Here is a 26,812-nt window from a genome sequence, read left to right as displayed (position 1 = left end):
CAGCTTGCCCCACAGTCCTACATGGTAGCGATATAAATTTTTAAATAGGCAGCAATGGGAGAATTTGTTTTAATCTTAGGTCTGTAAGACATGCTGCCACACAATGAAGTTGGATAGGAAACAGTTCAATCTTAAACTGTGTAAGGGGTTCTTTACTGGTAAAGCGGTAAGGATGTGAAACTCCCTTCTTTTAGAAGTGTTTTTAGTGAACACAATGTACAGGGATATATGAAGTCACACACACAGTAAACTGGATGGAGTGGTGTCTTTATTCAACCTCACCAACTATGTAACAGCAGACTCAGCATTTTCTTAACAATTCTTTTCTCTACGATCCCATTCACATGAGCGGTGCCTATGCTGTCATTGACATGACAGGGCCATATGGCCATATGAGGTCAATAATGTCATTCTTTCCCCTTTGTGTAAATGCAGCTGCAGAGCAGTGGATGTGTCGGGCTCAATCGATTGGCCCGGCACTGACAACGTCCTTCTGGGTTTGGCTGAATTGGGGCTCGGACAGAACCCAAGCTCATCTCCTAAAATGTCCCTTTCACAATAAAAAAACAGAGATTAGCCGCTGTGAATGTACACCAGAGCTGACATTCTAATATAATAAAGACTATGCTCTGCCCAGAATTTAACATAATAGAATACTACCAAAAGAACTGCGCAGTCAGAGAGCAGGATGTCAGACAATGCTGTGGCGGACCAGTACCTTCCTGTTTCCTGCGCAGGCTCAGCACCTGGACGAGCGGGTTCATATCTGCATCTGTACAGCAGCTTCTATGAACAATGATAAGGATACCTTCCCTGGGGCAGATTATTCAGAGACATTATTTTACATTTCCTCTGCCAAACAACTTGCCATGCTCTGGCTGCTCCTGACTTTCGAGGCTATAGACTCCCATTTCGATCAGATCATTAGATGAGCTGGTTGTTTATTCTGATTGCATCTATAAAAAAATCCAAGCATGTATGGACAACTTTTTTTTCAATCAATTTCAAGAAATGGCAAGAAAAGCTGAAAATGTGTTTTGGAGAGGGTTGTGGCATGTGTGGTATAAAAAATAGTTTTTTCAACATAAATATTTGGATTAAACCAAAAAAATTTGATTTTAATGCTAGCGATCTTTTGTTGGACTTTTGTTCATGTCAGGAGTGCTTCTCTCTTTATTCAAGGAAAACACAATGTAAAGCAGGTTGATGCAGTTTTAACCTCATGCCAACAACCAATCGCGGAGTGGGCGGGCCTTAACAGCCAGGTGCTGCACATTACCTATTTATTTATTGCAGGTATTGATATAGCACCAACAATTTACTCAGAGTTTTACATATATATTATATAATCACAGCAGTCCCTGCCCTCAGAAATCTAAGGTCCCTAACTCACATTCATAGACATTGTATATGCGGCTATGGGGTTCCGCTCTACCGCGCGCCCAGCACACACACTGAGCTGATACAGACAGATCCTGGTCACTCTGATCATGTGACCTCTGTGAAAGCCAATAGCATTAGTGCTTAAATTGAGATCAGAAGGAGGTCAACTGCAAGTCAGATGCACCTGACAGTGAAACCTGTAGGATTTAAAAAAAGGGTCTCAGAATTATCTCAAATGCAAGCCTTGGATATTTGATTAAGAGAACCTGACAGAAAGATGCATCTCGTTTGAAAATTATTAAAGTGGTTCTAAAGGCAGAAGATTCTATGCATTCTATGCATGAAGGTAAAAGACCTTCTGGGTGTATCTCCCCCCCTCAGCCCCCCCTAATACGTACCTGAGCCCCATCGTGATCCAGCAATGTGCATGGAAGCCAGGTATCTCTCTCCTCATTGACTCACACAGTAGCAGAAGCCATTGGCTCCTGCTGCTGTCAATCACAGTTAGTGAGCCAATGAGGATAGAGTGGGGAGCAGCAGCCAAACCGCACTCTGTGTGTGAATGGACAATGTCCACTCACAGAAGCGTGGCTTGGGAGTGAGCCTGCTTGAATGTCCCCACAGCAAGAGGCTTGCTATTGGGAGCAATCAGAAGGGGGGAGGAGCCAGGACCGCTGGCGGGGGACCTAAAAAGAAAAGGATCATGGCTGCTCTGTGCAAAACCATTGCATATGCAACCTTTAAAATCACTTTAAGCACATCAATTAAAGACAACACGTTTCAAGGGAAAGGTCTCCTTCTTCAGGGCTTGAACAATGGTATGTAATAGAATCAGGAAGGAATTAGCTGAAAAATCTGGATTAAGCCTAGAATGGGGCTAAGAGCATTGGCGTATCCTGAGAACACTGGGGGCAACCAACTGGGTAAGGTTTGGTTTCTGGGTTCCAGCCAGATCCATTCGCTTGCCCTTATTGTTGTTAGGATATGAATAATTTCTATTACCTACCATTGTTCAAACCACAAGAAGAAGGGAGCCATTCCCCAAAATGCATTGGCTGTATCTGGTGTTCCTTATCAGGAAATATTTTGAAAAAATTGTGAGTAGAACATTTGTATTAGGTGCATATAACGACATAGCCAAGAATTGGTTGTCTAATAAATGATTCCTCCATTGTGATCAGAGAGGTGGCAGCCTATGAGACGACAACCAGGTCATCACCAGGTCCAGGTATCTCCAGGTCCACACACACCGTACTTTCTTCATGGGTGTATCTCCTCCAAGGAGAACTTCCCTTTTTTATTATATACATTAGAATCAATTTTTATTCCTGTTAGTCCACTGCTACTACATATCTACCAGACCATAAATGCAAGCAGAATGCACCTGAAAGCATGATGCATCTGTCCATCAACACAAGTCGAATTCCCATTGGCACAAGCCCTTAAAATCTTAATTGGGGTTAAATGAACACAACAGCACACACGTTTGGTGCCATTGAAGAAGATTAAAAATATAAAATAGGAAATTCCTTTCAAATCATGAATAAAACTGATACGGGGGTTTCTGATATTTGTCCTGCCATTGAGTTTTTTTCAACTGTTATCAGATTGGACATTTTTTTATTATGGGATGGAAGATTGACAATTAAATTGGAGAGGGTGAAATGGTTATTATGTACATTTTCTGGTCTTGAGCAATACAGAAACTCAGGGGCTCCTTTGCACTAGTGGTGGCCCTTTTCAGGGGCATTTAATACGATCCTATTTTATCCTCTAAGTCCCCATTTACAGTACATTGTCGCGTAGCGTGAATGAGCGTCCCTGCTGCATGATTTTGACAGTGTGATTTTCATGCATTTTTGTGCGTCACATAGGGCGGCCCATTCACTTGAATGGGATACCCTTTGCACGTTCCTCACCAGAAAATAAGCTTTTGCTCCTTTTCAGGTGACAAACGTCATGCGATTTTTATAGGCACAGCCTGCCTTGACTGTCACGTGATCCTCGTGAGTGCAAATCATGGCAGAATTGCATCGCATGCAACACGTTGTGCTGTGTTTGGCACTTGATTCGTAATCATGGGCAGATCCGCAGCAATTCTGCCCACGATTCCAAAACCTAAAGAGTGAATGGAGACTAAAATCCGGCACCACTGTGCTGCTGTTGCGGGATGGTATTTGAAACAGCCCCACTCAGGGGGGGGGTCACTTTTTCTGCACTGTGGCATGTGTACACACCCGTCTGCTGCAGCCTAAAGAGTATGTAAATAAAACATTTCATATTCCTGATATGTGTTTGCTGTGCCATGTACTTGTATGAAAAATTATCCTGTTCTCCTTGTATAGCTTCCTTTATGTGAAATCCCTGGTTTCTGCCAGTCCCTCTGCTTTCTTATTAAAAACTGACCACACTAGGAAAGAGAGCACAGCGTGGTCAGTTCTTTAGCTCTGCTGGGAACTCAGCCTGCTCTCCTCAGATGATCAGACTTGTCCTGACACGCCCCCCCTGCACAGCCATTCACTGGGAAGATTACTGTTTCTCCTCCCAAGCTCTTATGCAGCTGAGAGAGAACAGAGAGAATCACATGATCACAAAAAAAGGGGGAAAAGGGTATTTGTAATGTTTTTTTTAAATCTATACACAAATGTTTGCCTTTCATTTCTGATTTAAACTGAATGGGTTGTTTAACACGGTAAGGGTTTACATATACTTTAAGAAACAGTAGCTGGGGGGAGGTGGTAAAAAGTATTCAATCATCTGTTTTTACTGCCCCTTAACCACAAGTGTAGACCCAGCTAAAAGGTGCAGATTTGATGAAATACCTGGCTTAAGAAGTTAAAGATCCTTCCAGGTCCTGTCCAATCTTTGCATAAGCTGCCTTATCTTGTATTTGAGTTTATTTCAGCATGGGTATTGCTTGCACCAGGGGTGGACTGACAACTCATGGGGCCTCCTGGGCAATAGGGGATCATGGGGCCCCTGTGTCCTTGCCCACACTCAAAGCACACCCAAAAAACCTATAAAAAGGTACCAGGGGCATATCATGGGGCCCCCTACTGACCCCGGGCCCTCGGGCAGTGCCCGAGTGCTGGAATGGTCAGTCCGCCCCTGGCTTGCACTTTACAGTATACTGTATATTTATATTAGCTTAGATTTTGTTCTTTTTTTCCTGTTCCTGTTTTATGTGAACCATGCCCAGGTCTACTTGTCCCCCTCCCTGCTCTCCTGCTGGTTTGTTCTCAGTGGTTTAGAAGGACGTGTTCCCAGGCACACTCCTCTGCTAACCAGCCCAGCAATCCCCGTTTCACTACACAGTTCTCTATGGAGGGAACTCTGCTCCAGCAAACTTTGCACTCGCATTGCAGCAAACTGTACTGGATCACAAGGGAACCATCTGTTTTAAGTGGTTCCAGGGGCCATTCGATTGCATAATCACAGGCCCAGTTTGGAGAACTCATATTACACAAATTAGGCTGGCCAAACACTATACAATTTTCTATCCAATTTCTGCCCAATTTCCTTTAGATTTACCTTCAACTATGTAGTGCAAGAGCCTATCTAATTGGGTACAATTGAAAGCGTTGTTAGTTTTGACCTCCTAATATATAGTTTTTGGTAAATCTAAACCAAAAATCTCAAGAAAATTGTTTGATGTATGGCCAGCCTTACCCAGTTCAAAGGCTGCACCATGCCTGGGACCGGTTAAAAGTGCTCACGTGAGCTCACCTTTAGCCTAGGTTCACACTAATGCGGTGCGGCACATTGCATGTGATTCGCACAGGAACCGCGCCGCATTCCTGTGCAAATCACATGCGATGTCCGTGCGGTGTGATTTGAGCAGTACATTTTGTATGGCTCAAATCGCATTGTATCTGCACCAAAATGGTGCAGGACCCTTTTTTTCCTGCACCTGATTTGTATGGCATGGGTGCACTCCCATTGCTTTTTTATTAGACCCTCACCCATGCCATGCGTTTTGTGATCTTTTTCGGGGTGTCGTTAATTTATGTATCCAGCATATCACCAAACAAACTCCAGAGAAGATCCTCTCATATCCAGATTAGCACATGTGGGTAAAGAAAATACTCGCCATAGTGCAGTATCATCCAACAAATTTATTGCCAAACAAACCCCCCTTAAAATCACACTTACAATGAGCAAATAAAAACAAGGCATTTTGTTATATCAGAGCTCCAGTCTCTGCATCCTGTGTCTCACCAGCCAGCCCGCATTCAAGATGGTAATAGCGCTATCATGTGATCCGGACACGTGCATCAGCATGAGTAGTGATGTCACAGGAAGGCCACAACCTGACGCGTTTCGTCCAATGACTTCTTCCGAGGGGATATATAGTAGTATGCTGAGTAATTACCAACACATGAGGATCGTCCTTTGAAGTCTGTTTGGTGAATGCTGGATATATATTGACATGCTGGTTAATTACTAGCACATGGTGAGTGTGCATTTTGATGGGGTTTTTTTGAGCACTGAATACCACATTGCTTATGAAGGAGGATCTCATTACTTCATTTACTGAGGATCATGTTTATATTATTATTATTATACAGTATTTATAAAGCGCAAATAGTTCGCTCAGCGCTGTACATTACAAAGGGGGACAGAACATGTGACAGAACAATACCAATACAATGCAAAACATGAGGGGATTGAGGGCCCTGCTCTTTCGAATTTACAATCTAGGAGGGAGGGGATTTTTATGGACTTTTCTGAATGGACTATATTGAGATTCCCTATTTATTGATTTTTTTTGTTTGCTCTATTAATATGCACATATTTGGTGGTGGTTATATTTAGTTGTGTGATTTGGTTTGCGCTATTATTTGTGATTTGTATATTTTTCACATTTTTATTATTATTTTGAGTTTTTTAATAATAGCAGCATCCAGTGAGTGTATTTCCTCTCTTTATTATATTGGCGCAATGATGTTGGTATAATAGAAGTGTTGTATTTATTGGAACATTTCTTTGGTAACTAACTTTTTAGTGATTGTCGTTAATTTAACATTGACACCCATACCAGATCGCATGGACAACGTGCGTTTGCATTGCGGTGTGGGAAACACACAGGATTTGCTGCGTTTCCCGCACCGCATTAGTGTGAACCAGGGCTCCGAAACAAGTAACTTGATTGACTAACATAAAGACTCATCCAGCCACGGATTGCAGGAAGGCTTTGTATAGAGATTTCCCAGATCTGCCTACACTGACATTTTGCTGCCTATAAACAGTGACATTCCCGGCAATGGATGGGTACAAAGACGTTTAACCCTTTCCTCATCCAGAAGCACTGAATCTCCAGGCCTAGAGATTATGTGAGATACAAAGTTACACGGAGGCTTTTCAGCGATTTCCATGTCTACTCTCAGCAATATGGAGAACAATCGTTAATGAAGAGAGTAATTAGCAGGGTAATTAATTGCTGTCAAATGTGGCAGCCAGCATCTTTCATTAGCGATTCGTTGGCTGTAAAGTTTTCATTTCTTCCTCTTTGGCTCCCACGAGATTCCTATAGCACCTGCCCCCGGGGGGTCGCTGTTCATAAATATTCATCTGGAGGGGAGGGCACGGCTCCATCACAATATGAGCGAGAAAAGGAGAAGAGCATGCTATGGCACCAGTTGAGCCCGGTGAGGTCCGGCGTTTCATACGATCATGCTATGCCCGCTGTCCTCTTTTTTCAACTACTGTTTACTCTGGTGATTTATTTAGGGTCCATTCACACTCGTGCGACTTCAAAATCCTGCGATTTTCATTGCAACTTTACAGTGCGACTTGAGGCGACTTTGGAAGAGTGCGACTTTGACCAAGGATAATTGTTTCTGCTGTACAAAGTCGCACACAGGTAGTGCAAGAACTACTTTGAAGTCGCACAGATATGAATGGTACCCATTGGGAAACATGGGGGGCGACTTTTCATGCGACTTTGGACACCAAAGTCGCATGACAAGTCGCATACGTGTGAATGGGCTCTTAAAGGCAGGGGTGAACTGACCATTTGGAAACTCGGGCACTGCCCGAGGGCCCTGCGGTCAGTAGGGGCCCCATGAGATGCCCCTGGTACCTTTTTCATAGGCTTTTTTGAGTTTGGGCAAAGACACAGGAGCCCATGATCCCCTATTGCCCGGGGGCTCCATGAGTTGTCGGTCCGCCCCTGCTTAAAGGATACGTTTTTTCTTATTTTTTTTGCAGGTAAAAATGTGAATGTTTTTTAGGAGCCTGTAAAACATTGCACCCAGAAACAGCAGATCACTGGTGAAATTTCATGCTCCTGCAGACTGTCAATGTATCTGTCTGCTGGTACCGCGTATGGGGGCAGGCATTTACAGAATCACTGGAGGGGCAGTGGTAAATGTCAAATGGCAATATCCCTTGTTGAAATGACATGAAACACACTTTGGCCATCAGGCCTTAACCCCTTCAGCTCTGGAAGATTTACCCCCCTTCATGACCAGACCAATTTCTGCTATACGGCACTGCGTTCCCACAAATAGAACTTTCTATTGGAGGTATTTGGGCAGCACTGGGTTTTTTATTTTTCGCGCTATAAACTGAAAAGGACAGATTTAAAAAAACAAAAACAATATTTGTTACTTTCTGCAATAAAACATATCTAATAAAAAAAATCTAATTTCTTCATGAATTTAGGCTTAAATGTATTCTGCTACATATATTTGTGTTAATAAAAATCCTAATAAGCGTATATTGATTGGCTTTAGCAAAAGTTATAGTGTCTACAAACTATGGTATATATATGAATACTTTTTCAAGGCACTGTATTCAAAAGTAAGGGTCCCAACAGTGAACCTTGGGGTACACCACTGACACCCTGAGACCATTCAGAGTATAAATCATTAACCTCTACTCTCTGAATACCATCTTTTAGCCAGTTTTCTATCCATTTACATACAGATTTTTCCAAGCCTGTAGACTTTACCTTATACATTAGCCGTGTGTGGGGAACTGTGTCAAACGCTCTTGCAAAATCCAAGTATACCACGTCCACCGCCACCCCTCTGTCCAAGTATACCACGTCCACCGCCACCCCTCTGTCCAAGTATACCACGTCCACCGCCACCCCTCTGTCCAAGTATACCACGTCCACCATCACTCCTCTGTCCAAGTATACCACGTCCATAGCCACCCCTCTGTCCAAGTATACCACGTCCACCGCCACCTCTCTGTCCAAGTATACCACGTCCACCGCCACCTCTCTGTCCAAGTATACCACGTCCACAGCCACCCCTCTGTCCAAGTATACCACGTCCACCGCCACCCCTCTGTCCAAGTATACCACGTCCACCGCCACCCCTCTGTCCAAGTATACCACGTCCACCGCCACCCCTTTGTCCAAGTATACCATGTCCACCGCCACCCCTCTGTCCAAGTATACCACGTCCACCGCCACTCCTCTGTCCAAGTATACCACGTCCACAGCCACCCCTCTGTCCAAGTATACCACGTCCACCGCCACCCCTCTGTCCAAGTATACCACGTCCACCGCCACCCCTTTGTCCAAGTATACCATGTCCACCGCCACCCCTCTGTCCAAGTATACCATGTCCACCGCCACCCCTCTGTCCAAGTATACCACGTCCACCGCCACCCCTCTGTCCAAGTATACCACATCCACCGCCACCCCTCTTTCTAAGTATACCACATCCACCGCCACCCCTCTGTCCATACCATGTCCATCGCCACCCCTCTGTCCAAGTATACCACGTCCACAGCCACCCCTCTGTCTATACCATGTCCACCGCCACCCCTCTGTCCAAGTATACCACATCCACCGCCACCCCTCTATCCAAGTATACCACGTCCACCGCCACCCCTCTGTCCAAGTATACCACGTCCACAGCCACCCCTCTGTCCATACCACGTCCACCGCCACCCCTCTGTCCAAGTATACCACGTCCACCGCCACCCCTCTGTCCAAGTATACCACGTCCACCGCCACCCCTCTGTCCAAGTATACCACATCCACCGCCACCCCTCTTTCCAAGTATACCACATCCACCGCCACCCCTCTGTCCATACCACGTCCACCGCCACTCCTCTGTCCAAGTATACCACGTCCACAGCCACCCCTCTGTCTATACCATGTCCACCGCCACCCCTCTGTCCAAGTATACCACGTCCACCGCCACCCCTTTGTCCAAGTATACCACGTCCACAGCCACCCCTCTGTCCATACCATGTCCACCGCCACCCCTCTGTCCAAGTATACCACGTCCACCGCCACCCCTCTGTCCAAGTATACCACGTCCACCGCCACCCCTCTGTCCAAGTATACCACGTCCACCGCCACCCCTCTGTCCAAGTATACCACGTCCACCGCCACCCCTCTGTCCAAGTATACCACGTCCACAGCCACCCCTCTGTCCATACCATGTCCACCGCCACCCCTCTGTCCAAGTATACCACGTCCACCGCCACCCCTCTGTCCAAGTATACCACGTCCACCGCCACCCCTCTGTCCAAGTATACCACGTCCACCGCCACCCCTCTGTCCAAGTATACCACGTCCACCGCCACCCCTCTGTCCAAGTATACCACGTCCACCGCCACCCCTCTGTCCAAGTATACCACATCCACCGCCACCCCTCTATCCAAGTATACCATGTCCACCGCCACCCCTCTGTCCAAGTATACCACGTCCACAGCCACCCCTCTGTCCATACCATGTCCACTGCCACCCCTCTGTCCAAGTATACCACATCCACAGTCACCCCTCTGTCCATACCATGTCCACCGCCACCCCTCTGTCCAAGTATACCACGTCCACCGCCACCCCTCTGTCCAAGTATACCACGTCCACCACTACCCCTCTGTCCAAGTATAACCATGTCCACCGTCACTCCTCTGTCCAAGTATACCACGTCCACCGCCACTCCTCTGTCCAAGTATACCACGTCCACCGCCACTCTTCAGTCCAAGTATACCATGTCCACAGCCACTCCTCTGTCCAAGTATACCACGTCCACCGCCACTCCTCTGTCCAAGTATACCATGTCCACCACCACCCCTCTGTCCAAGTATAACCATGTCCACCGTCACTCCTCTGTCCAAGTATACCATGTCCACTGTCACTCCTCTGTCCAAGTATACCACATCCACAGCCACCCCTCTGTCCATACCATGTCCACCGCCACCCCTCTGTCCAAGTATACCACGTCCACCACCACCCCTCTGTCCAAGTATAACCATGTCCACCATCACTCCTCTGTCCAAGTATACCACGTCCACCGCCACTCCTCTGTCCAAGTATACCAAGTCCACCGCCACTCCTCTGTCCAAGTATACCATGTCCACAGCCACTCCTCTGTCCAAGTATACCACGTCCACAGCCACCCCTCTGTCCATACCATGTCCACCACCACCCCTCTGTCCAAGTATACCACGTCCACAGCCACCCCTCTGTCCATGCCTCAGACTGGCAGAGGGAGAAAGAAGCAGGAGTCAATCATTTGTGCTGCAGTGCCTAACGAGGGGCATGTTGATAGTAGGAGAGCAGAATGATAGAAGAGCTCATCAGTCTGCTGATCTTCTTTGCCCTGTCAAGTTACAGGGAGATGGATGGACAGGACTTATAAGTTCTTGTTCACATGGACAGCCAGGGGGCTGTAAAAGCAGGTGGCTGAGCCATGGTTTTACCACCCCTGACTGCCCACTAAAACAAACACATACAGCCACTCAGGACTGTACATATGCCACATACATGATGCTTTGCTTAATGGCAGTACTGCTGCTGAATATGACCCATTATAGTTAATGGGAACAAAAAAGTGAAAGAGAGGGGGAAGAGAGAGAGCAAAAGAGAGGGGGAGAGAGCGAAAGAGAGCAAGCAAAAGAGAGGGGGGGAGCAAAAGAGGGGGGGGAGAAATCAAGCGAAAGGGGGGGGGGGCAAAAGAGAGGGGAGAGAGTGAAAGAGAGGGGGAGAGAGAGAGAAAGAAAGAGAGGGGGAGAGAGGGAGAGCGAGTGAAAAAGAGAGGGGGGAGAGAGAGAAAGTGTGTGAAAGAGAGGGGGGGAGTGAGAGTGAAAGAGAGAGGGGGGAAAGAGAGAGAGAAAGAGGGGAGAGAGAGAGCAAGCGCAAGAGATGGGGGGGAGCAAAAGAGGGGGGAGAGAGCAAAAGAGAGGGGAGAGAGAGCAAAAGAGAAGGGGGAGAGAGCAAAAGAGAGGGGGGAGAGAGCAAAAGTGGGGGGAGCGAAAGAGAGGGGGGGAGAGAGCAAAAGAGGGGGGAGAGAGAACAAAAGAGGGGGGAGAGCAAAAGAGGGGTGACAAGCAAAAGAGGAGGGGAGAGAGAGCAAAAGAGGGGGGAGAGAGAGCAAAAGAGACGGGAGAGAGAGAAAGCAACAGCGAGGGTGGAGAGAGAGCGAGCAAAAGAGAGGGGGGAGAGAGTGCACGAACGAGAGGGGGGAGAAAGAGAAAGCAGGGGGAGAAGCTTATTGGCCACTAACAGCCTGAGGGCAGGACAGTGACCAAGTTATATGAATAACCTGCACTAGAAAAAAGTCACGTCACCAACCAGGTTCTACTATCTGACGGAGCTGTGTAAATCTAGGACTGGATAGTCAGAAAGGCCAATCCTTTGGCTGGTAACACAGCACCCCGATATGTATTTAGCTATTTTCCTGGAGTTCGGTTTTAAACCACCTTTATTCTGGGTTCTTACCAGCAATAGTGAGCGAGGCGTTCCTGCTGATGGCTGTCCCCAGGTGATTCTGGGCCAGGCAGGTGTAAATCCCTTCATTCGACTTTCCTTTTATCTGGTAGAAGAATATGGAGCCATCGTGGATCAGGGAGCCATGAAAGTTGGAGAAGTTGACTTTCACTCCATTGTGGTACCATTCGATTGAGGGCTCCGGGTTCCCTTCGGCTCGGCAGTTCATGGTCACCGGCTGGTCCCGACGTACCACCGTGTCTGAAGGATGTTCAATAATACGGGGGCCAAATTCACTTAAACGTGACTTCATACCTACAAGAGAGGAAAAACGTTCTATATTATATGAGCCAACAATGCGGCCATTCAATAAATGTAAACAGGCCCCCAGGGGCCACACACAGGGAGCACCACAACCTTCTACTAAGACTCCATTCACACCTGCCCAACTTTTTTCAGTGTGACTTTGATCTGACTTTACACTTTCTGGATCAAAGTCGTATCAAAAGTCCCATCAAAGCAGTGCAGGCACCTTTGCACAGTTGTGGTGACTTTAAGTTGCACCAATTGAAAGGGACCATGGAAAAGAATGAGCTGCAAATTGTCATATCATATTGGATATCAAAGTCACATGACAAGTCGCACAAGTGTGAATGGAGCCTAAAAGTGGACCAATCATCAAAATTCACTGTTTTTATCAATCAATAGGGCACAGGTCACATGACTAAATCATGTCTCTGATATTTTCTTTCCTTGAATAAAATATGCTGCTCTCAACCTAAGCAGCGCTAATCACATGACCGCTGGCTATCACCATTGTGGATGTTTCATGTTGTTAAAGAATGCAGAGTCTTTCGATTTCGAACCTGTCAGGCAGACTTTCAGTAAGGCTAGGTTCACACCTATGCAGTTTGCACTTGATCCGTTTCTGCAGTGCTTTTTGCGGTGCATTTTGCGTTTTTGCACATGCGTTTTTGATGCGTTTCGCTTTTTTGCCGCGTTGTTTATGCATTTCATTTTTTTTTTAACTTGTAGCTGGGCAGATTGAAACCCAAAACGCACGACATGCTTTTCTGCAGCGTCTCCATTGAAGTCTATACAACCAAAAACACAATGTTTTGCTTTTAAAAAGTCCCTGACCCTTTCCAAAAAACGCACTGGGTGAAAACGCGGAGATGTGAACCTGTCATGTTAAATGGACCGCTGTGCGTTTCTGCAAAACGCAGCGAATAACGCTTAGGTGTGAACCTAGACTAAGATACGTGGATCAGTGAGCCTGATGATGTAGAGATTAGGGATGAAAGAAATTCAGTTTCAATTTTCTCCAAATTTCAGCTAAGATCAGGAGATTTTGCAATTTTTGTCAAAATGCATTTTGTCAAAGGGAAGGCAAAATAAATATTTTATTACTGTCCGAGCCGCCGTTGGGGAGATTTTCTTTGCTTCCTGTTTTGGTGCAAACACAAGAAATGAGGGAAAGTGAATACAGAATCTCTAAGGCTATATCTGGCCTCCCACAGTACACAGGACATGGAAATGCAATTATTCTCGTAAATATATACATATCTAAATACCTTTTCTCATCAGCAATATATAGCAGTCTTGTGACTTCTATCAGTGTCCAGCTGTGTTAAAGCTTGTAGGAGGCTTTTTCATTCTCCCCCAGGGGCGGACTGACAACTCATGGGGCCCCCGGGCAATAGGGGATCATGGAGCCCCTGTGTCCTTGCCCAAACTCAAAAAAGCCTATGAAAAGGTACCAGGGGCATCTCATGGGGCCCCCTACTGACCCCGGGCCCTCGGGCAGTGCCTGAGTTTCCAAATGGTCAGTCCGCCCCTGTTCTCCCCTGATTGTCCTATGAGGCTGCAGGGCCCCTGACCCTCTGCCTGGACAGCGCTGATTGGCCCTGTGCTGATCACATGAACTCTCCCAAGAAAAAAAAAACTCTCTAGCAATACACACCAAACTGGGCATGTGGAGCTTGTCCCCAAGGCTCTGTTCTATCAGCAGATGAATTGGGGAAAGTAGAAGAAGGGGAGGATCATAGAGGACAGGATCAAACAGCCTTTTTACACAATGCAGAGGATTAACCCCTTGGGTTCCACAGTGAGTATAACAAGCATGCTTTCCTGCATATACAGACTGATTTTACTGTTGTGGGTTTAGTAACACTTTAATCTCTAACGGCACCTCCATGCATCTTCTTAACATGCGTGCGTGTGTTTTGGTGTGGTGCGATTTTTAAAATGGCGCAGACCCTTTTTTTTGTGTGTTTCTCACACATAGGGCAGCCCATTGGCATAATAAACGCAGCACACAGGAACACAAGGAAACAGGAAAGAAGCATGCAGGCTTGGTCACATCTCTGGTGTGAACAGAACCTAACCCTAAAAAGAATGTTTTGGCTGGAGCTATGATTAAAAAACAAAATATAAACCCTTCCCACACACCGCAACAGCCCTTTGGCTTGGTTTACACTTGTGGTTGGGGGACAGTAAATACACGTGGTCAGGGGCGCACTGACAACTCATGGGGCCCCCGGGCAATAGGGGATCATGGGGCCCCTGTGTCCTTGCCCAAACTCAAAAAAGCCTATGAAAAAGGTACCAGGGGCATCTCATGGGGCCCCCTACTGAACCCGGGCCCTCGGGCAGTGTCCAAGTTTCCAAATGGTCAGTCCACCCCCTGCACGTGGTTAAGCAATGTTTCTACCACCCCCAAATTCTCCCATACAAGTTGCAGAGGTAGCACACAGGGGGTGTACACATGCTGCCACAACAATGGTCCCCCCTGTATTCACCTGGTACTGCCTGCCAAAAGCTCCCCACAAATGCAGCCACAACGCAGCCATGATGGTGCTGGTTTTTAGGGGTTAACACAGGAGGTGCGTAGGTGACATATTGCCTTCTCACTGCCAAACACCCTCTGAAAAGCGATCCAATCCTGATAGCTTTTCAGATTGTACCACTCATGTGAATGAGCCTGTTAACTGGGTCTTAAAGGTGGGGTGGTGGTAATACAGACTTTCCAACCATGTTACCACTGTGATTGGCTATAATAGTGGTCACGTAACTGAGAGCCCTTCCTAGCCCACTGTTGGTGACATACGCATTACATGGTCAGCATGATGTTAAAAGACCGTAGTACAGCAACCCACAGCAACCAATCAGCACTCACAATAAAATGGAATATATACAGCTTTGTCCTATACATATCAACATTATGGTCCTGGATTCCAGGACACCTAGCTCCGCCCACAATCCTCATTTCATCTGTCCCTTTTCCAGGTGGTCACACCCAAATCACACCCACTTTATGGACTGGTCCAGCCCAGATCCCCCATCTAAATATATGGGGACTGTCCATCATTCCTACTTTATGGGTTGTGTTCTGTATATCATCGTTGTGTTGAGTAGGGTGCCATCTTTTGGGTGTTCACTGCAACTGCACCTGTTTTTATTATTCCTTTCAACAAGAATAGGGAGTGTCTTATTAAAGAGGAGCTCCACCCAAAAGGGAAAGTTCCGCTTTAAGCCTTTTTCCCCCGCTCCTCATTAAGCATTGGCACCTTTGGAGAGGGGGGGAGCAGGTACCTGGATTTGACAGGTACTCACTCCCATTGCGATCACCTAGGCGATCGGAAGCGGATGTTGTCCTCCCCCCTCCATCCCCGTAGTCTTCTGGGACACGTGACAGATCCCAGAAGAGTACAGGGCCATTCACAAATCGCAGCACTTCTCGCAGATGCATAGTGGGCACCCAGCTGTAAAGCCACAAACTGTCACAGCCGGGTACCCACACTGAAGATGCCGGTCCCAGGGAGAGAAGACGGCCGGTGAAACCAGCAGTGGTGAGGACACCGCGGGACCGAGGGAAAGGGAAGTATCTGTATTTTAAGAGTCAGCAGCTACAGTTTTTGTAGCTGCTGACTTTTTTTTTTTCAGGTGGAACTCCGCTTTAAGTAGGGAAAATAGGGAGTGTTTTGTTGATTAAAGATTTTCCATAAACCACTGCAGAGCCATTTTAGTTTCCTGAAGAACACCAGTGAAGGTCTCCTCCGTTCTCCCTTTAATAAACATGTAAGTCTATTTATTATTTGTTAGATTGCATTCCAGTGTATGTAATGTGAATAAAAGGTAGCTGTTTGCATGAAAAGTGTTCATTGGATGTATTTGTAAAAGACATGAATACAAGCATATTGTAACTTCAGGTTATGTGATTGTATTGCAGTTTTACAGAACTATTCACAGAAGTAAACTCAGTTTTGGAATGAAATACAATGCTGCCAGTTTGGTAGTTAGCTGTCTGCTAACCGTTAGTAGGACAGCACAGTTGGTCCTGTCCAGATTCCACCTGTTATAATGCAGGAACCCCCCAGTTGCAGTCCCAATCCCCACAAGTTGTTGCACATGCCGAACGGCCCGCCATAGTACTTCACTATGGAACAATAGCACTTTCCACTTCCCCCCTCTCTTTTCTTTTCAGGTTTGTTTGTCACTTGCACTTTTTGCACAGCACTGTATGCACTTGCACCTTCCCTGATTAGTAGGGTGTAGGTCCTCGGGCCTGTCCTGAAAGTCTTGGGGGGGGGGGGGAGGCTTGTGGCCTTTTGATCAGGTTCTCCTCCTCTCATGGGGTCTCCCTTCAGGGGATCCTCACTTAGTACTCGGGGTGGCCTTGCTTCGGCAGGCCTCCTGAAGAAAGGGGCCCGCCTGGTTTCAGCCGGGTGGACCTAGTGAGAGCCTCAGTCCCCGTCAGGAGCCTTGCGCCCGAGGGATCAGGGCAAGGGCCTTTTCTCTTCGGAGGAGGGCCAGACGTACGCCCTGTGCACTTTTTTGTGTGCGGCAATTTTTGTGTGCTCACTTTTTTTTTGCACTGGGTGTTACTTTTGTGTTCACTACACCACGGAACTTACAAAAAAATATAAAGTGCAATATCTCTAATAAGATTGATGCTGTGATCCCAGGACGCAGCAGCAGAGGACCAAGATGGAGGACATCCTTGTACATCCGTGACAGTTGACACGTATGTTGTCCATGGGATAACCTCTCCTGCAGCAAAGTGTCCTGGGAATTCAGCAACAATATATACAACTTGAGGAATGTGACTGAAAATGTCAGAAAACCTCAGATGATGAACTCGATAGAAATGCCTGGAACGCGCTACTTAGGAAGACGCTTAGGAAAGCGCCGGGGACACAAAGGACCCGCGATGACAGCCACGGCCCGGAGACGGCCTTGCTTTTGTATTTTTAGTCTTGTGCAGCTCGTGTGTTTACTGGACGGACACAATAGGTGGAAGTAAATATTGTGATGCTGAAGAGAACCTCAGAAAATCAGGTTTCACATTTTGTGTTCCTAATAGATTACTTCCATTGTTACAGGAAGCGTGGCCAGAAAAAAAACCGAGCTGTTATATGGGACCGGCTTTGCCCAGGGGCGGACTGACCATTTGGAAACTCGGGCCCGGGGTCAGTAGGGGGCCCCATGAGATGCCCCTGGTACCTTTTTCATAGGCTTTTTTGAGTAGGGGCAAGGACACAGGGGCCCCATGATCCCCTATTGCCCGGGGGCCCCATGAGTTGTCAGTCCACCCCTGGCTCTGACCGATCAATACGCCAGTCTTCAGTGTCCTACGTATGGCACTTTCCGGTGTCCGAAAATCTATGTCCATGCATGCTGATTGCATCCCAGTCTATGTCCATGCATGTTGATTGCATCCCAAGTAAATGCTTCTCCAGTCTTGCACAGTTGTGCCGGCTCCTCTCCTGGACTGATATTGTTTACTATGATTTCACTACACACTGTGAGCTTCTCATAAAAGGAAAGGAGTACTGAGGCAAGGAGCTGTGATGTTTACAGAAAGCATCCTGATGGCCCCTCCCACCAGCCATGATCTGCCTGCAGTGCATAGAGAAGCACAGAGACCCAATGATGACATCACTGATTTTACAGTCATGTATGTAATGATATTGGAAAAGTTTAGCATGTTGATAAGAGGGAGGGAGGAACCTGTGTCATGTTTCACATGACTGTCATATGCCTTTAAGTGTTCTTTGTATTTTGTCTATGCTCCTCCCTTTCCTCTGGTTTAGTTCATGCTGTATAGATAGCCCCACCCCTTTTCCCAGGAAGGCATTTCAGCTTTAAGCCTCATGTCATGAAGTAGATCACATTATGATCTTTTGATCTATCCGATGTTCATTGTTGTAAGATTCTCTCCGTTTTATGGAATAAACTTCACAAGATCTACAAGGTTTCGTCTGATCGAGTCACTGCCTGTGTTATTCAACTAAGATTGGAGTTATCGCTATCTCATCACAGCTGTAAGTTACAGAGATCACACTTTCAATGCTTAGATTGGAGAGACAGAACAACCTGGGAAGGCAACATAAACATATTAAACTTCAGCATTTGCCTTCCTCCATAGATATCACCAATTAGCTCTGTAAAATATTCAGAACAATTCATTACCACTCCTGTAAAGTATCTTTACTCCATCTTCCCTTGGAGATATCACAAATTAGAATTGCTGAGATGTTAATAGTGTACAACTGCTATACACAACACCGCCAGATGTGATAATTACACACTAAGCACATTAGCCGAGTATGAAACGTTCAGCCTTGGGATACGAAGACTTCATGGAACTTGTTAAATCACCGCAATTCACATCAACACGACTCCTCACTACTTCAAATAGCTGAAATCAGGACAAAAATCATTGTGGAAGAAACCCAGAGAATGTTTATTTTATGGCCGACAATAATGACATTACCTACGAAATTAGTAAAACTGGCACCAGTCTGATATCACTGAACAATTAAAGTGTATGGAAACCCAAACTCTAACATCTCAATGAAGCTTTAATATGCCATTGTCATTTGTAAAAGTCATTTTCATCATTTTGATTCTGTACCTTTCATACAAAATTATTTCTGGTGTTCCTGCCATGAAGATCCACTTCTGGTTAAAGGGTGACAACGCCCTGTCCCTGTCTCCCTGTTGAGCTTCTGTGTTGTCACCCTATCAAAGTATCTTCTGCTATGAGGCTATTCTGGTTGTGGGTGCGGGAATCGCATCAGTTTTCATGGTCTCCCTGTGCTCATGTAGATTTCCCCTGTGTGCTCCGGTTTCCTTTTAAGACATGCTGGTAGAATAATTTTCTTCTGCACATGAGATAGGGACCTTACACTGTAAGCTCCTTGAGGACTGTTGTGGTCATCACTTCACTCCCTCAATCAACATTGACCATTTTTAATCCTTAAAGCGGAGCTCCACCCAAAAGGGGAGGTTCCACTTTAAAGACTGGTCCCCCACTCCCCATTAAGGATTGGCACCTTTGGGGAGCGGGTACCTGAAATTGGCAGGGATTTGCTCCGACTTCAATTGCCTAGGTCAAGGGTCTGCAAACTATGGCCCTCCAGCTGTTGAAGTACTACAAGTCCCATCATGCCTCTGGGAGTCTTGCCTGTGGCTGTCAGAGTCTTGCAAGGCCTCATGGGACTTGAAGTTCCTCAGCACCTGGAGGGCCATAGTTTGGAGACCCCTGGAGGCGTTCGGAAGTGAAAGTAGTCCTCCACCCTCCCTCCACATGACAGGTCCCAGAAGACTACGGGGCCATTCACAAAGCACAGCGCTTCTCACACATGTGCAGTGGGCACCCGGCTGTAAAGCTGTCACAGCCAGGTGCCCACACTGAACATCCTGGTGCAGGGAACACCGGCCAGCCTGTGAAACAGGCTGCAGGAAAGACACCGCAGGATCGTGGGACAGTAAGTGGCTGTTTTTTAAAAGTCAGCAGCTACAGTTTTTGTAGCTGCTGACTTTTATTTTTTTTTCAATGTAACTAGAACTCTGCTTTAAGTTTGTAGCATCAGTAAATAGGAAAGTATATCATGTTTACTGGTTTGAAACTTTTTTTTACATTTCTTTAGTTGCTTCCTGGATTCTGGCCTAGGCAAATGATGTCATATATCCCATGAGTCTTCAAGAGGGGAGGAAGGGTTTTCTCAGATAAGCACACCCTCCTGCCCGCATGCCTGAGCTAAAGGCAGATGGATTTCAGGAAGTAAATGCTACATGAATCATCTGAACCTTACTCAATATTGGCCACAGCCTTAAATGCTAGGCAGTGTTTTTCAAAGTGATTTCTCCAAAAAATAAAGCATGGAGACACAGATAGGGAAGTTTGCTTTAAATAGTAAAAATTAATTAAACAGCGGTTTTGGTTTGTGGCGCTCAGATACAGCGTAGTTCTGCTTTAATTGTGTATGTTCTGTACATCCAATATTGTGCGCTGGTCCTGAACTTCACACACTGTGGACGATTCCTTAACTCTGTATGCTGTCCTGTAAAACTCATACTGTGGGCACATCATACCTTCCAACTGTCCCAGATCCTGTGCTACTATCCTGTGGTACAGTCCTGTGGTAGTGTCCTGTGGGAGTGTCCTGTGGTACTGCCCTGTGGTACTGCCCTGTGGTACTGTCCTGTGGTACTGTCCTGTGGTACTGCCCTGTGGTACTGCCCTGTGGTAGTGTCCTGTGGTACTGTCTTGTGGTACTGTCCTGTGGTAGTGTCCTGTGGTAGTGTCCTGTGGTACTGTCCTGTGGCACTGTCCTGCCATTTGACCAAGACCCAGGCTTCATGTGGATCCAGGACATGTCCTTCTTCTGGGCGCTGGAATCCTCTTTCCAGCACCCAACAGCAACTCCTTGAAAGCGTTGGAGTTTATTTACTAAAACCTCATGGCGCCAAATCTGGTGCAGCTCTGCATAGACACCAATCAGCTTCCAGGTTTTATTGTCAAAGCTTAATTGAACAAGCTGAAGTTAGAAGCTGATTGGCTGCCATGCACAGCTGCTCCACTTCTTGCCCTTGTGCTGCCTGTCCACTCTATAAGGGGCCCTGGACTGGAGGTGTAAGAGGGGCCAACCTTGTCTCATCAGACTCCTATGTTAGCTACGTAACAATCTGTCAATGCAATGATCTCCTAGCTCACAGTACTTATTTCCAGTGCTTTCTTGTTATTTGGACCCTTTAAGCCATGCCCAGTATTTAGCACTCAGTAGCCACATCCTCCTTCACTGTACCTTATCCCCCCTGTCTCTGAGGTGTCCTTCTTTCTCATTTTCTGAAGATATATACTGTATACAGAGGCGTAGCATATATAATGGCTTGGGTAAAAATTAAAAAGCACTCAACTGTGTTGTAAATGTCTACGGTCATCCAAAATCTCCCAGCTAAGGACCCTCAAGACCAGCCTCTCTCAAGCAGATTTCCATGGAACTCTAGGGTTCCTCCAGAGGTAGTTAGGAGTTACATGAGAATTGAGCAGTTTTTACCTTTCTGATGAGACTGATGAGTAACCACTGACACTAATAATCTATTTATCTCCTAGATTGTAAGCTCCAAGGATCAGGGCCCTCCTTTCCCTCTTGTATTGAACTGTATTGTTGCTGTATTGTCTCCCGTTATATTGTAAAGTGCTGAGCAAACTGTTGGCGCTATATAAATCCTGTATAATAATAATAATATATAAATCCTGTATATTAATAATAATAATATATAAATCCTGTATAATAATAATAATCTATCTAAATACTGGGATTCTTCCCAATGACCACAAATGTAGGGAGCATTCTTGTCAGTGAACATCACACTAATGTAGTCTGAGCTGTAGATTTAGTCATTATTGGCAGGGGTTCCCTGAGACCAGAAAGTTATTTCAAGGGTTCCTCCATGTTAAAAAGATTGAGAAAGACTGGTCTAGATTAGGTGTAGGCAGATGTTGTGAAGCACTTCATGCCCCATCAGCCTATAGGCTTGCAATTCTTATGAAAAGTATTGGGTTGACCACCAAGCTTACCTTGCAGCGGTTCAGTATCGGCTCCACAAACTGTGATCACCAGGAAAACCCCCCAATACGGTGACATGACTGTTCCTGGCACAGTGTCCTCTGTAAACCTTCAACGTCCTCTTCTCAGGCAGTTCACATCCCAAGGACTCCCAGTGACAATCCTACATCCCCTACACTAACTGCTCCCAGTTTCCTATTTCCTAACAGCCCAGCTGGAGACCCCTCCCATCATACAGCAGAAGACAATACCAAGTTACTGGTTAACCCCCCCTTGTATCGCTCTGCTCCACCATTGTCTCTGATAGCCATCCCTTCCATTCTTCCATGGAAAGTTATTATTCATTTTCATTTTGTTTAGTTTCAGATCCATTTGTTCATTAAATAATTTTTTTTTTTCTTTAATTTCAATAATTTTTATTGATAGTTTTTCAAAAATTTAACAGGGAGAAAACATTTGGTTCAGTATAAATGTAAGCATACAATACAGCTGTATTAAGATGTTACCCCACCTTTTGGCTAGGGTTGGAAATAAAGTTACAGCATAGACATCAGAGGTATGCTAGGGGTGGACTGAACCATGAGGAGGAGTAGTGAGTAGTAAGGGCTTAATAAACAGGGGGAAAATAATAGGGGGGGGGGGGACTTGTGGTAGAATAGGGAAGGAGTACCAGTCTGACGTGGATAAGTAAGACGATTGTTTGTAAGGTATCAGGGTTTACGGAGCAGTTAGGGTTTTTTAACCAGTTAGACCATAAGGAATTAAACGTATGTTGGGTGGAGTTATTGGTGGCCAGTCTTTTTTCCATTTCGCATTGGAAGTTGAGATCTGAAATTAGCGATTGAAGGGAAGGAGCAGCAGTTGTATTCCATAATCAGGTTATATTTAGTTTAGCTGTAGAAAGTATGTGGACAGTGATTGTACGGGAGGTACAAGGGAAATTGTTAATCCGGATGTGTAAGAGTGCAAGTGCCGGATTAGGAGTTGTCGTTATTTTGGAAACTTCAATTATTAGTTGGAATATACTATTCCAGAAAGATTTAATAGATTTGCAGGACCATAATATGTGAAGAGTGGAGCCTATGTCCCCGCATTGTCGCCAGCAAGAAGGGGGATGATTTGGGTAGAAAATGGCTAGTTTGGTAGGGGTTAGGTACCACCAGGGGCGGACTGACCATTTGGAAACTCGGGCGCTGCCCGAGGGCCTGGGGTCAGTAGGGGGCCCCATGAGATGTCCCTTGGTACCTTTTTCATAGGCTTTTTTGAGTTTGGGCAAGGACACAGGGGCCCCATGATCGCCTATTGCCCGGGGGCCCCATGAGTTGTCAGTCCACCCCTGGGTACCACTGATGAAGTATTTTCAAGTAGAATTCCCAATGTGAGTTGCAGTGAGAGGATTTGTAGGTGGATTTAAATGCGGTAGTCATTAAAGAATTTTGTGTCCTCATATTTGTTATGTTGAACAGATTTGTTTTTCAAATTCATTTTGTATCTATTTATTATTATTATTATTATTATACAGGATTTATATAGCGCCAATAGTTTGCTCTGTGCTTTACAATATAAGGGAGACAGTACAATTACAATGCATTTCAGTACAGAAGGAATATGAGGGCCTTGCTCGTGGAGCTTACAATCTAAATTTTCTTATTTATGTATTACAGGTACTTATATAGCACCATCAATTTATGCAGCACTTTACATATATATATTGTACATTCACATCAGTCCCTAACCCTCAAGGGGTGTACAATCTAAGGTCCCTAACTCACATTCACATACTAGGGCCAATTTAGACAGAAGCCAATTAACCTACCAGCATGTCTTTGGAGTGTGAGAGGAAACCGGAGTATCTGGAGGAAACCCACGCAGGCACAGGGAAAACATGCAAACTCCAGGCAGATGGTGCCATGGTTGGGATTTGAACCAAGGACCTTAGTACTGCCAGGTGGAAGTGCTAACCATTTAGCCACCATGCTGCCCCATAGCTTCTGCATTTGTTTCGTATATTCGTTGGTTTAGTTAGATTAGAAAAATTTAGCAGTTTTTGTTGAAGATTACAAAATATTTGATATATCATGGAATCAGACAGATTCGAAACTGACAGATTCTAAATTTTCAGACACTAGTTCAACCCACCAAGATAAATGGTGTGAGCCGATAGGACAATATTGACCGGCGTCATGTGCATCCAAATTAACAAATGAAATAAAATTTGGATCCATTTGTTATCTGAATCTGAATTATCGAACAAATTTGAAAAATGAATTTTTTTTCCCATGGACCTGAACTACTATCACATCATGTGACGTCATCTGAATGAAACAAATGCATTAATTAATTCCGATATAACTTTCTTTGGCTCCGTTGACATTTGTTACTATGTCCATTTAGAGATTCATATACATCCGAATCTCCCTAAGCAATTTTTGTCTGAAAAGCAAACTGAATTGAATTGAAACACACATGTGTAACATGCACTGAAATAGTACCAATAGTTGTGGTACACAGCAGCGAAAGGGAAGAAAATTGGAGCACAAATATTGGGCTAAGAAAAAAATGCCCCCGCATCAGTGGTGTCACTGGAAGAAAAATGGATCTCAGCATCAGGGGTGTCACTGGAAGCAAAATTGTCCCAGCATTGAAAATGGCACTAAACTTAAAAAAATGGCACAGCATCAATGGTGTCACTGAAAGGAAAAAATGCCCCTGTGTTGGTGGTGTCAATGGAAGAAAAAAATGCCCCTGGATCAGTGATGTCACTGGAAGGAAAAATGCCCCTGCGTTGATGGTGTCGCTGGAAGGAAAAAATGCCACTGTATCAGTGAAGTCACTGGAAGGAAAAATGCCCCTGCCTTGATGGTGTCACTGGATGGAAACATATGCCCCAGTGTCAATACTGCACTCTTCTGAAGGCCAACAACTAGTGTTAGCAAACTGTAAGAAGCGTTGGTACCCTCCATTTTCCACAGGGGAAGCTTTAAAAGTCCTTACAGGTCATCAGTTTCAGAGTTCAATGTGAATAATGAGCCCAGAGTGATTGCACTCACCTTGCTGCGCATATGTAGAATATTTAGGGCTTTTTTTCTCAGAGAATATGTGCAGGAACTCCCCCCTTCTGAGTCACCCCTTGTTTCCAACCCCCTCTCCACCTCCAAGCACTGTCCCTTGGTTCCACCCCCTACCCACCTCCAAGCACTGTCCCTTGGTTCCACCCCCTACCCACCTCCGAGCACCGTCCCTTGATTTCACCCCCTACCCACCTCCGAGCACCGTCCCTTGGTTCTACCCCCTACCCACCTTCAAGCACCGTCCCTTGGTTCCACCCCCTACCCACCTCCGAGCACCGTCCCTTGGTTCCACCCCCTACCCACCTCTGAGCACCGTCCCTTGGTTCTACTCCCTACCCACCTCTGAGCACCGTCCCTTGGTTCCTCCCCCTACCCACCACCCACCTCTGAGCACCGTCCCTTGGTTCTACCCCCTACCCACCTCCAAGCACCGTCCCTTGGTTCCACCCCCTACCCACCTTCGAGCACCGTCCCTTGGTTCCACCCCCTACCCACCTCCGAGCACTGTCCCTTGGTTCTACCCCCTACCCACCTCCGAGCACCGTCCCTTGGTTCCACCCCCTACCCACCACCCACCTCTGAGCACCGTCCCTTGGTTCCACCCCCTACCCACCACCCACCTCCAAGCACCGTCCCTTGGTTCTACCCCCTACCCACCTCCGAGCACCGTCCCTTGGTTCCACCCCCTACCCACCACCCACCTCCGAGCACTGTCCCTTGGTTCCACCCCCTACCCACAACCCACCTCCGAGCACCGTCCCTTGGTTCTACCCCCTACCCACCTCCGAGCATCGTCCCTTGGTTCCACCCCCTACCCACCACCCACCTCCGAGCACCGTCCCTTGGTTCTACCCCCTACCCACCTCCGAGCACCGTCCCTTGGTTCCACCCCCTACCCACCTCCCAGTACCACACCTTTTAGAGAATACAGAGCTAATAATATTTTTGTATGAGAACAAGTAAAACAGTAAATAAGATCCCCTCTAACCAGCAAAAAATACCCCGCCCCCCCCAGTTATAATAGATTCCCCAGCAACAACAGATCCCACCCCAACCCCCACAACAAAATCCCACCCCAGCAACAATAGATCTCCTATCATCAAGCAACAATAGACCGCTCCATCAACAGTAGATCCCTTTCGGCAACAATTGAACCCCCCTGGCAACAATAGACCACCATGAAAAAATAAATCCCCTCCAGTGACAATAGATCCCCCAGAAGCCAGCATCAGTAGACCCTCCAGCCTCCCTTGCCATTACATATATTCAGTGCTGGAGGTGCCGGTCCTGCATTTCGGCTGCAGAAAAGCCCTGAGAATATGTAACACAATCAATGTTTTCATGCATAGGTGCCACGATGTGTGTATTTATGTTCGTAAAAAAGGGTACCATACGTCATGGCATGTGTTACCCCAGATTCACACCTAAGCGTTTTCTGCAGCATTTTGCAGAAACGCACAGCAGTCCATTTAACATGATTTCCAATGGGACAGGTTCACATCTCCACATTTTCACCCGGTGCGTTTTTTGGACGCAAAAAGTTGCGTTTTTGGTTCTATAGACTACAATGGAAACGCTGCAGAAAAGAATATGCAGAATTTTTGCCATTTTTGATGTGTTTTAAATCTACATAGCAACAATAAAAATAAAAAAATGCAAAATGCATCAAAAATACAGCAAAAACGCAATGCAGGCACGGGAGAAACGTAAACTGCATAGGTGTGAACCTAGACTTAATATATGTTGTATTAAGGCAGCCCAGTCAATATACAATATACCATAAGGAATGAAAAAACACTCATGACCCATTTTTCAAAGTG

The 26,812-nt window shown here is 46.0% G+C and overlaps 1 protein-coding gene across 2 annotated transcripts in view; it reads right to left on the bottom strand.

Moving 5' to 3' along the window:
- The window catches only part of ROBO4 (roundabout guidance receptor 4), a 138,434-nt gene that overhangs the window by 94,574 nt on the left and 17,048 nt on the right, over positions 1-26,812 (bottom strand). The window contains exons 1-2 of one of the 2 annotated variants that reach the window (XM_089652129.1): positions 21,933-22,074; positions 12,074-12,376 (exon numbers count right to left, since the gene is read on the bottom strand). In XM_089652129.1, coding sequence (XP_089508255.1) covers positions 12,074-12,376; positions 21,933-21,999 — 370 coding nt within the window. In that variant the 5' untranslated portion in view covers positions 22,000-22,074. Of the gene's footprint in view, positions 1-12,073; positions 12,377-21,932; positions 22,075-26,812 lie in introns of those variants that run through there. The other variant, XM_089652128.1, reaches the window with a different exon arrangement.

Source organism: Staurois parvus, unplaced genomic scaffold, assembly GCF_062004578.1.
Source record: "Staurois parvus isolate SC_StPar_1 unplaced genomic scaffold, SC_StPar_1.0 ptg000671l, whole genome shotgun sequence".
NCBI classification, from domain to species: domain Eukaryota; kingdom Metazoa; phylum Chordata; class Amphibia; order Anura; family Ranidae; genus Staurois; species Staurois parvus.
This window is presented reverse-complemented; position numbering and strand designations above follow the sequence as displayed.